This window comes from Stegodyphus dumicola, chromosome 10 (assembly GCF_044657685.1).
Source record: "Stegodyphus dumicola isolate Sdum_Otavi_A_Nest chromosome 10, ASM4465768v1".
Lineage (NCBI taxonomy): Eukaryota > Metazoa > Arthropoda > Arachnida > Araneae > Eresidae > Stegodyphus > Stegodyphus dumicola.
In genome coordinates, this window is record NC_140777.1 from 156731473 (window position 1) to 156744311 (window position 12839).

At 34.6% G+C, this 12839-nt stretch overlaps 1 protein-coding gene across 1 annotated transcript in view; it reads right to left on the bottom strand.

Moving 5' to 3' along the window:
• The window catches only part of LOC118197271 (endoplasmic reticulum metallopeptidase 1-like), a 58797-nt gene that overhangs the window by 21830 nt on the left and 24128 nt on the right, over positions 1 to 12839 (bottom strand). The window contains exons 9-11 of the mRNA XM_035368767.2: positions 10571 to 10761; positions 8879 to 9034; positions 2363 to 2562 (exon numbers count right to left, since the gene is read on the bottom strand). Of these exons, the coding sequence (XP_035224658.1) occupies positions 2363 to 2562; positions 8879 to 9034; positions 10571 to 10761 (547 nt within the window). The remainder of the gene's footprint in view (positions 1 to 2362; positions 2563 to 8878; positions 9035 to 10570; positions 10762 to 12839) is intronic.

Here is a 12839-nt window from a genome sequence, read left to right on the forward strand (position 1 = left end):
CATCATATGCGTAAGTAATGTCACTTTCACCACAGTAGCTTCGCTGCTTCCAGTCCGAATGCCATTAAAATCAGACATGTGTCATTCGAAGATTAGTTCTTTCAAACAACGATGTCAAGTTGATATTACTAACACCATCTTTTGGTTAGTCCCAGGACTTATTGAACAATGTGTTATAACCGTGCTGATGGCTTGGTTACATGACTCTGTAATGAAAGATGCCTTTAAGATGTACTTGATGGCATTACAAACAGTTGTCAGATTTTGAAAGGAGTTGCATCCTAGAGCTGAAGGAGGCTGGTTGGTTGAACAAGCAAATCAGCCAGCATATTGATCAAAGGGATATGGTCATTGTCCGTTGTTGGAACCCGTGGCTCAGTGAAGACATAGTCAGCCACCATAGTGGCTCGGAATGTCCTCGGGCTACCAATCCGCAAGATGATCATGCATTTAGAAGAGCTGCCATTGTCTGCACCAAAAGTTGTGCTATCATCATATTAAAGCCATTTGCCAACTTGCAGGGATCCCAGGATACTCAAGGATACTATTCGCATAAGACTAGGTGATGCTGGGCTCAGATCTAGACATCCATTAAGACACTTGCCATTGACACTCCATCATAAGCAGTGTTTTTTTTGGCATGGTGCCACTCTCGCTCTAGCTGGATAGTGCCCAGTTGGAGAAATGTGATCTTCAGTGATGAATCACACTTTTCTGTCAATGCTGATGATTGCTACATACATGTCTGGAGATGGATAAGTGAGTGGTCTGATGTACCATTTGTCACCAAGCAACACACGGCCAGAACATAAGGTGTGACAGTCTGGGGAGTGATCACCTGGGATAGCCATTCACCATAAGTCATGCCGCGAGTTACTCTGACTGCTCATAGATACATTGATGATATTTTTCAGTTGATCATACTGCTTATGGCTAGCAGGTCATCCAGGTTCTGTTTTCCAGCAAGACAATGCTCAGCCACATACAGTACGGCTTTCTAAACAATGTCTTCGACATGTTGATGTCCTCAAATGGTATTAAACATATTTCGGACATGTTGAGCAGTCAAATTCATCCATGCAGAAATACATCCCAATTCGCTAACCAACTATTCCATTTGGGGCACAATCTACTACAAAGGGGCACTAGTAGCTTAATAGACTCCACGCCCAACCGAGTACCAGCTTGTATAGCTGCCATGGGTGGCTTGACCACTTACTGATTTTCACACCCTTTGTATTTTTACTCATAAATAAAACACTTTTTTCACCCCAGTTTAGAATAATTTGTTTATCAAGTTATAGATGTGACTCAGTTTTTTCTAGGTGCACACATTTCTTTGCCACTTGTGATCAATAAGTCAGTTACTGTTATCAAACATTATTCAATAAACTATTTAAACTGAATTAAATTTTGCCAAGTAAAACATAAAATGACCAAATCATGATGAAACAGAGGAAAAAAGATTGTCAAATAACACATCTAAGTCTCCAAGTAAGGGAAGAAGTGGCTAAGCATCTAGATTTTGGTATAAGGCAACATAAGTCTAAGAACTACATCTCAGAAAAGACAAGAAAGAACTATTTAATGCATAATGAACTTTTAATAAATGATAAAATAAAAGAAGATACAGAATTAAAAATATCTCCAACTAACATGAATTGTGAAAAATACAGTACTTGGATTATATTATTAAAAACCTCAAGCTGCAGATTAAGCAACAGAAGAAGATATCTGCAGGTTACTTTCTGAAACAAATTTGAGCATATCGCAATAAAATTTTCTGAAGAAGTTAACAAAAAAAGTGAATTTTCTACAAATGCTAAGATGAAGAGTGCTCTATGAGTATTAAGATTAAGGGTACAATAATTAGGGGTCAAATAATTTCTAAAAGTATTATGAACAGTCCAAAAAAAAATTATGCAAGAATTCAAAAAAATAATAATTATAACTGTTAATGACTCCTTTCTTAATTAAAATGCTGTCAGAGTTAGTATTTAAATGCTTCTAGTTAGTTACATTTATATTAAATTAGTTAAATTCTAACGATATTTCAAAAAATACTTTTTCATTTGCTTAATGTTATTAAAACAGTAATGGAGAAACATGATCACATTAAACAGCGATTACTGTAAAGGAAACGTCTGATTTTTTTTTCAAACAGCTTTGCATTTTATAAATTAGAGCAATGAGAAAAGCAAAAATCAAAATAAGAAATATCCATTAGATGCTACTAACTTAATTCATGATTGGATGCTTCTCAAAAAAATTTCGACTAATTATTTTACAGATATTTTAGTTATGGAGCTACTACATTATAAAAATATCATTCAATAAAGCTATTAAAATTTAACTTTTATACCTGAGCAAAGAAATCACAGGCATATAAAAAGGCATCCCACAAGCTAGTTCAGCATCACAGTCAATAGGTTCAGCATTTTTAACTTCATCTATAAACTTCTTAAGCATTTTTGGTCCATTATAATCCAGAGGCACAATCCAATAGCCAGAATCTTCTGATACAGCATGCCCTGTCATGTTGTAAAACTTGCGTTCTGTATGCTATGAGTAAATAATCTGAGTTTCAGTTTTAAATTTGATTAGTTGTAGCATTTTAAATAAAAGGAGAAACTCTGAGCAAATTCTTTTATAAATACATCATAAAAACTTGCAAAAAAAAAAATTTTCATACAGAAGTGCCCAGACTAAAGTACAAATCTTTTAAAGTTAAACGTCCACTTATGAATTTCTCAGTTTTTGATATTTCATGATTGTTCAAATTTTATAAATGCTTCACCTGAGAACTTTAAAATGATTACATATTTCATTCAAAAATTACATATTTTTTAATAATTTCAGATGATGCTCTGATTTGGATAGATTACATATTTCAGAATATTACAGTTTAAACTAAATAAAAGTGCATAATCAAAAAATTTTCAATTTTAAATAACTGTAAAACCATGCATATATTTTTGCAATAAAAATTATTAAAAAAGTAGTGAAAGTGTTATTTTTGTTGTAAAAACCAAGTCGAATAATTATTAAGACTTTTACCACACAACGAGCACCACAAAATAGAAGAAGCCTTTCAGTGCTTTAAGAAATTTAGTTATTAATGATAACAATAATATCCCTAAGAGCCTATTTGAAATTATTATCTAAGAAATAGCAAAAAGTGTCCATTCATTCATTATGCTATTATAAATGTTAAAATTTAGAATGCTATACAAATCCTTGTATTATATTCTTTCCATTTATGAAAGAAATGAAATTCAGATTAATAGTATAATGCATTTAGCACAAACTTACTATAAAGTAATCAGAATCTTTATTTGTATGATCATTAAAAGAAATTCCAATTAAACTCAATTGTTCAAAATGTACGAGGGCTATCCAGAAAGTAGATTACGTTTTGGAATAAAAAAATAAACAAAGTATAGGAAACAAATTTTATTATATACAGATGAAAGCCACACTCAAATACTACTTTTCTACATAGTCACCATACAAATTAAGGCATTTATCGTAGCGATGTACGAGCTTGGAAATTCCTTCGTCGAAAAATTCGGCCGCCTGCGCCTTCAACCACTTCGTTACCTCTTCTTGCAGCTGTGCATCGTCATCAAAACGCTGCATAGCCAGCCACTTCTTCATTGCTGGGAATAGGTGGAAGTCGCTCGGTGCCAGGTCGGGACTGTACGGCGGATGAGGAAACAACTCCCACTTAAAAGATTCAAGAACTTTACGAGTGACATTTGCCGTGTGGGGCCGGGCGTTGTCGTGAATCAACAAGATCTTAGAGCTCAACATTCCTCTGCGCTTGTTTTGAATTGCTCTTCTGAGTTTTTGGAGAGTTTGGCAATACCTTTGAGAGTTTATTGTAGTGCCTCTTTCCAGGAAGTCCACCAAAATTACACCTTTTCTGTCCCAAAAAACAGTCGCCATCATCTTCCTTGCCGACATTGTTTGCATGCATTTCTTGGGTTTTGGGGGAGAACTTGTGTGCCCCCACTGCATTGATTGCAATTTCGTTTCACAGTTCACATGTTTCACCCATGTTTCGTCACCAGTAACGATGCGATCGAGTAAAGAGTCACCATCCTTATGGTAAGCGTCCAAAAAGTTCAACGCTGCAGCCATTCGCTGATTTTTGTGGTCCTCTGTCAAGATTTTTGGAATCCATCTTGCACAAAACTTGTGGTAACCAAGCTTTTCGTTGATGATTTCGTGCAACAAACTTCGCGAAATTTGTGGAAAACTCAAAGAAAGTTCCATTATTGTGAAATTTCGATTTTCACGGACTTTAGCATCGACTTTTTCGAGAAGTTCGGTGGTCACTATGCTGGGTCTCCCACTTCGATCTTCGTCGTGAACATTGGTTCGGCCATTTTGAAATCTTATGACCCACTGACGCACTCCACCTTCAGTGATAATGTTGTCCCCATACACTTCACGAAGCTGCCGATAGATTTCTATCGGTTTACAGTTTTTTGCAGTCAGAAACCTTATTATTACTGAGCGCACCTCGCAGCTCGCGGGATTTTCAATTAACGCAGACATTTCAAACCGTCACAGTATCTGAACGGAGCACAGCACGAACCTCTCACTAGCACGGCTAGATGCAGACTGAGCTGCGCAACGCTCTGACCCCAAGATGGCCGCGCTAGCCCCGCCCCTAGCGGACACAGACGGAAACGTAAGCTACTTCCTGGATGGCCCTCGTAATATGTTTCCAGAGTGTTAAAGTAGTGACTGTACAAAAGAAATTATGGTACTTTCTGATTATCCATAATCCCTAATTACAACATTCAGCAGAACTGCATGTTTTTGGCATGCACGTGAAAATAGTTAAGCATGCATGTATGCACACTCTTAGACAAAATAAAAGAAGCACTAAGAAGGAGTTATGCGAATGGGACAAAAATCGGTAGAAGTGATGTACGTGCACAGAAAAACAAATGATTACAGTTTGAGAAAAATTGGATAGTTTATTGAAGTGATAGTGCTTCACAAAGTGAAAACGGTCAGTAACGCATTTGTCCACCTCTGGCCCTTATGCAAGCAGTTATTCGGCTTGGCATTGATTGATAGAGGTTGCGAATGTCCTCCTGAGGGATACCGTGCCAAATTTTGTCCAACTTGAGCGTTACATCGTCAACATCCCGAGCTGGTTGGAGGCCCTGCCCATAACGCTCCAAACGTGCTCAACATGAGATAGATCCGGCCAAGGTAATGTTTGGCAAGCACTAAGGCAAGTAGTAGAAACATGTGCAGTGTGGGGGCAGGCATTATCTTGCTGAAATGTAAGCCCAGGGTGGAGTGACATGTAAGGCAACACAACGGGCCTTGCTGGCCAAGGTAATGTTTGGCAAGCACTAAGGTAAGTAGTTAAAACATCTGCACGGTGGCATGACATGTAGGGCAACACAACGGGCCTTGCTGGCCAAGGTAATGTTTGGCAAGCACTAAGGTAAGTAGTTGAAACATGTGCAGTGTGAGGGCAGGCATTATCTTGCTGAAATGTAAGATGTGGTGTGGGTGACATTTGGCAACACAACGGGCCTTAGAACATTGCCGACGTGCTGCTGTGCTGTAAGGATGACAACCAAAAGGGTCCTACTATGAAATGAAATGGCACCCCAGACCATCACTCCTGGTTGTCGGCCTGTCTACTGGAAGACAGTCAGTCAGGTTGGTATCACACCGCTGTCCGGGGCGTCTCCAGACTCGCCTTCGCTGGTCATCGGGCTCAGTTCAAAGCAGGACTCATCACTGAAGATTATTCTACTCCAGTCAATGACATTAAAGTGCGAATGAGCCTGGCACCACTGCAAACAGGCTTGACGTTGTACAGAGGTCAATAGAAGTCGGTGCAAGGGAACCTATGACTTCAGCCCCCTTTCTGTGAGCCGTCTATGAATGGTCCTTGAAGCACTAGTTGCACATACAATCAATGATAATGATGCATCTGGGGCTGTGAGTGCCGCTCTGACGATTGTTCGCTCTTCACATTCTGTCGCTTCACTAGGCCTACCGCTTCCTTCTTGAAGCTGTGTGCGGTCATGGTTCACCCATTTCTGCCAACATCGTCTAATAGTGGCATCGCTCCCGCTCAAATGTCAAGCTATTTGCCGATAAAGACCAACCGGCATCTTTGAACACAACTACATGACCTCTCAATTTCCAACATCTGCGCATATCGTTCACGCACCTGTATGCGAGGCATAGTTACTGTCTACCAGAGTACATGGAATAAAATTCGTGAAGAATTTATGACCTAGAATCGTAATTTCTCCTCTTAAATATCCTGCCAGTTGCACAGATCAGATGCACTGTAGCGACAACCGTTCATTCATTGGCAGCCAAAGTGTAAAACGTTGCATTTTCCATTGAAACCTGTATGCATATCAATGTGTGTCCAATTTGCTTTATATCTTTTCGATGCGTCGTGGTGCATCCTCTCTCTCTCTCTCTCTTTTTTTTTTTTTTTTTTTTGGTCCAAGAGTGTATAAACACATGTAATTGAGTATGTTTCATATTTAATCATCCTTCTGCTGAACAGTATCAACCATCTGTAAGGTAAAAAATATCAGCCAAATAGATTTTAACATGACAGTTCCATTTCAGACACCTTGTCTGTGGCCCACCACCAGCCCACCACCAGCGGTAAAGTCGTTGAACACTGGTAGTTCGGTCCGAGGTTCGAATCCCAAAAATGGGCTGGCTGCATGGGTGTTTTCGTGGTTTTCCCTATGTGTAACGTGTATACGAGCCAGTTTCCCTTGGAAAGTCTTCCACAAAGGCATCCCTCCCCCTAGGCAGATAGCCCTCGAGGCTTTGCCGTAAATAAATAACCTAGCCTAATCAGACACCTTGTTCTTAAAAGAAAATGATACATTTTTACAAATTTCACAACCCAGTGTTCTAAAGAAAGTCTCTTTCTTTCAAATGCCAATAATCGTTCGACAAAATATGATTAAACATGCCAAAGCAAACTGTTCATGCAGAGATATTTGCAGCAGCATGAAACTTTCATTAAAACTCAATATAAGTTATATAATGTTTTATGCTTGTACAAATGCAAAATAAGCAGATTGTATCTAACTTTTGTTTTGGTATATTTGAAGATATATTGTTATGAATTTTGTACTTAGATAGGTAATTTAAATAGAATTATACGTACAATTGTATTTTTCTGCATAATGTAGCATGAGACAAATTTTTAAGAGAAAGCTATACTGGAAAAATAAGAATACAGAGCCAAGTGCATTTAACATTGATTAAATAGGTATATCCGTAATTTCGGAAGTTATCGCCAAGGTGACATTGGTTTTGGCGACTTATTTTGGCCTCGCCAAAAGTCGGAAAAATTGGTGACATTTTGGTATGGTCCCTACATGATCATAATATGTATTGAAATTGAATAAATATAATTTACCACTATATTAGCTGTAACTGTAATCTCACACTCTTATTGTTTTCCTGTAATTTTGAGAAGCAGAAAGTACCAGAAATATCTCGGCCAATTGAAAACTATAATAGCCTAGAGAGAGAGCATCCGAGTTCAGCTGCTTAGTTATTGTTGTTGCGAGTTGTTTAGTTTTGCATGAACTGAGATATCCAAGTTAGCTTTCTCTTTAAATGCGCTTTGCACTGCATTTTGTTTAATGTTCTTAGTAGTTTAAAGTGTAACACTACTGATTATACTGCAAACACTTGTACAAATATTTCTGTGGAAAATTCCAGAGTTCTGAAGTATTTCTCTAGATAAAAATAAATTTTTATTAACCTATTATCAGACTTGTGCATTCAATCTATTACGAACCCATATTCACGCAGCAATATTATCCTGAAGAATATGATAGCAAGCTATCAAGACTACAGGATTGTGACATTGGCAGCTGATGAATGCGATGTCATAAAAATATCTTCAGAAGTTGCTTGTATATGCTTCATAATGATCTCTTGCCTGAAAACTAGTTTTTCACATCATTTCCCTCTTTGCAGTTTAAATTTCGAATTAATGTATCAATACATTTTACTTCAAATTCTTTTACTCATAATAAGAATGCTTTCATGAAAGTGAACTAAAATATAGCACTAAAAGCTAAATTAATTTTGCATATTAATTTTGAATATATGCAAAGTTTAGTTTCCTGAGACTATCAGTAGTTAACAGTTTTCTTATGGCAACTAATGTAACAGGTAAAAGCGAGCTAGTCTTTCTTGGCATACAGCCAATGTAATCTAAGCTTCTCTCTACAAAAATTCAACTTCAATGGTTCATTTTGAAAGAGGTAAAATGTTCTTTTTAATTTTTTGAATGTTAGGTATTTTATTTGAAAGTGTTAATACTAAAAATATTAGGGGACTAGCCTAGTCCCTCTAGTCAATTGATGGCATGTCACTGATCATACTAAAGACTGATAGTTCTCAGTCATCATGACATAAAAGGCCAAACAAATGTATCACAGTCATGCATGTACAGCTGTAGAGCAGAAAACTTTCCTTTTTTATATTGGTTAAAAAGAATAATAATTTATATGTTAATAAATGCATATATAATATACATGCACTACTTAAGTAATAGGAGATCCATTCTATATGAGGAGAATGAATGAAACAAAAAGAAAAGGTGTGAAAAAGGCTCAGAAACACTGTATTTCATTTTCATTAACTGGACTTCATTTTTAAAACTTCTAAAATATCTAAAATTATTTTTTAAAAATTCTTATATTGTTTTCAAACATTATTACACATTTCACATCATAAAATCTGTAAAGTTTACAATCAGTTTTCATGAAAATAAATATTCAGAAATAAGAACATAAAAAAATGAGGAAAAAATAAGAAAAGAGCCAATCAAAAATATTACCAACACATATAACCTCATTGGAACAGGAGAATCCTCTTCTCCAGAATAAGGGAATCCAAGCGGAGTAAAACAAACTAACATGAAAGTTATACCAAAAATGCACAACAGCAGCATCAGGACTTTACGAATAGAAGCCATAACCCGGACAAGAGAAAACTGCAACACAAAAATTTCAAAATTAATTTTTAAAAATAAATGCAGATACAAAATAAATAAATATTTATCAAAAATAGAATATAAAATATATAAATTGTAACTAGCAGGCTTAATCAGGAAGTATGGTGACTTTCAGCAAGTCCCACTGGCTGCTGATCATGAAATCAGTAGTTAATGTGAAAAATATAAGCAATATCTCAAATGTAGTAGCTATTTAATAATTTGAAAAACATTAGTTAAGTAAAATATCTTTATTTTGAAAGTATGTACTTTATTTTTCTGCATAAGCACTGCATTAAGACACATTTTTATACTGCTAGATAAAATTAAAAATCAATCTTGCACTTCATGTACAAATTTTGATAAAAAGTAGAATACATCAATATGAACCATAAGGAAATATATATATCTTGTTTACTGTTTATCTTTCACTAATTTAATATGTTTCGCACAAAAGTATATCGTATAATATTCTGTTCTCATTTTGGTTTTCATTTCACTGCTTCCTGCTCAGTGTGTTGGCTTAGGGGGGTCAATAGAGGTACAATAAACATGTTGCATTAGCAAAGTTTAAAAAAAAAAAAACTCTCAGTTTTGTTTCCCGCAATAAGTAGATGGTTATTGCAAAAATATCACTGAACCAACATTCCCTATAATTTTTCTTTTAGCTGCATGTCATAATTTATGTTTTGCATAGGAAGTAAAATCACATGTGCATCTTCGTAAATATAAGTGCCTGAATATGCTTGTAAATAGTTAGAGGAAACGTTGCTCTGAATAACTGAAATTTTGAGCAAAATGGTCTTTGTAAGAAATATTGAGCCTTGAATATATTATAATATTTCTAACTATTTCTATAAGGAATCCTCAAGGCCACCAAGTATAAAACTTCTAATTACTTCTGACATGGGTCTTGAGGAAAGAATCCTCATTGGTGCCAATTTCTACTAAACTCCAAGATCTTCAAATATGTTTGGCAATTCAATGTGGAATTAGTGACAGATATGCATTACTGTGAATGTTCAGAACTTTTAACATCTCTTGTAACATTGTAGTCTGTATTCAACTATTGCTGTACTATTAAATTTCAGTTAATTCATCCTGTTTTACATTGCTTTCTGTGGCATGTTTTTGCTTTGTCTTTTGTGTCTCATCATTTCCTGCAATTAACATTTTTGGTAGAGCATTCTTATGTGAATATAATTCATACCAATGCTGTCTCCCTCAAAGCTTTCATGCAGGGTTTTGAGACATGAATTTATCTGTTTTAGTGAAATCTAGACTGTCTTTTTTTGTTTTATTAATGCAGTCAAATAATCAATTTGATTTTTGTAAGCAATGTGTTGTACATTTGTGATGCATGGGGATTTCGTAAAAAATAAATATACTGTAAAAAATATTTAAATTAGCATTTATACTATTATGCTAATCTTCAAGATATAAAGACTTTTCTTGTAGAATAAATATATGATGTAAATCATTATTTATATTATCATTCAATTTCTTAATTTTAAATGTATGAGAAGAATAGCTTACCATGTAAGAGGTAGATAAAAAGACAAGAATCGTTGTAAACATTCCAACCAACACATCTGGATTATGCATGGCACCAATACGGCCCATAATTGGAACAAATACTGTATATATTGACCACACACAATAAAACAACAATGATAAGGGTATGATTTGCATTATAAAGTGGGTAAACAAATGTGATTCACGGGTACCTGAAAAAAAAAGTAAAGCATGTTAATCCACATTTCTTTAGTTAAAAGTTCAAAGGTATTGTATTCTTTGCACTTAAAACTGAGGTATGAAAAATAGACTTTTTTTCCCCCAAGATACAGCTATACACTCAACTCCTGATTAATCGGGGAAGGCAGACTGAGTCCTATTTAGCAAAAAGTTATTTGCTTATTGCAGAATAATGGAAAAATTATTATCCTTATAAACCATCAGTAGAAAATACCCTCCCCAAAAGTCATGTGTGGGTTAACAGCAGTGATAACAGATGATATCTGCCAGATGAACTCTGCCAAAATATGAAGTTTGCTAACTAATTTTTTTCATGCAAGTTTGAACATATTGACCTTGTTCAAGTTCTCTTAAAAATATTGTTCTTTAATGGTACTTTTGTATTTGCCTAACCACTTTAATCGTAATAGCACATAAATGTTCACACACTCCAAACTCTGACAAATATACATGACACATCTTCCGTTTTAACAATCAAAATCATCATTTTTGAATGCATTCCTTTTCTTGTATTTTGAACTCCAACATTTAATGCAGACATATTAATTCATGTGAAACTCAGTTTTAAAATGTGCAGTTACGGAATTTGCCTGCAGTGGCAGTAACATTTCTGCAGAAACACATTAATCTTTCACAATATCACTAGAGAGAACAATTAATTTGTATAGTTTCTTAAGATGATCATCACAAAATTTCCACCAGAACAGAAAAGAAATGGAAACCTACTCATGAGCAAGGTTATTAACTGACTTTGGGAATAAGTAATTAAAATATAAAATATACTCATGTCTAATAAATATTTGTTTGCAATTTTCTTTATTTCTAATGATGCTTGGTGTTCTCTCATTTATTTATTTATTTATTTTTTCCCTTTTTTAAAAATGCTGATTTAATTTATATAACCAGATGAATTTGTTCTACAAATTTAATGTGCTTGATAATAAAGATAAATTGTTCATAGTATTTTCTGTTAATTATAATAAAGGTTACTAATTTTTTCTACATTTGTTAACAATTGTAACAGCAACGATGGTTTTAAGCTAACCACACACATTCTTTTTATATTATCCCCTTCAGGACGGGTATATCATGTAGGCATCAGCAGTTAATCTTCTTACGAGATGGCATGCTGCTTAGAGCAACTCACCTTGGAGATGGTGTGTTGTTGCAGTAGGCATCTTGCAAGGTGGGATACTTCATATCACTAAGTCTAACTTCTAAAAAAAATTCACTAAAAGTACTTTTTTTTTATCAGTTGTTTTGATTTTTTCTGTAATGGTATCTAACACTATTATATCATAAATACAGAATATCAAGAGATTCTGAAAAAATTTTAATTAAAATCTAAATGCAAAATAAAATATTTGACTCATCTTGATGAAATGTTGTAAAAAACTTACTTAAATCTCTATCTAAACATATGTAAATAATAATAAAATATATGATCAAATATTATAGCATAAATGATTCAGAAAGAAGACAGTGTGCGATAATCTAGTCGCTATCATTTCATTAGTTATGAAACACACTTTCAGGTCAAACTTTTTAATTATTCTATCCCAGCAGAATAATTAATCCTAGGAACCTCCTCATTTTAAACACATCTAGAGGAGTGTTATTTTGGATGATGAAGGATTTTCACTAATCTTTTGTTCATAGAAATTACTAGTTTTTTCAACTATTATGTTCATTACATTATATATATATATATAAAAGTGAAAAAAATCAATTTTATTTTCATAATTTTGTACTAAGTTTACTTCTGCAATTCCTGTAAATTCATAAGGCTTTAATTACTTAACTGATCGAGTTCATGATGAAGTACCCACTGTTCTGCTGGATTGTGAGGTGAAAGCAAAACAAACTTTCAATTCAGTCTTGGAGAAAATTTCGGCATTAAAATTGCTATTCTCACTTAAATCTAGAGTTTTTGGTGTCAAAATAGTCATTCATGGGGCTCGAATGGACACTCATGGGCTTTGCAATTCAAATATACTCTTCTTGTGTTAAAAATTCTTTCTCTTAGACATTTCACCATTAATTTAACTCT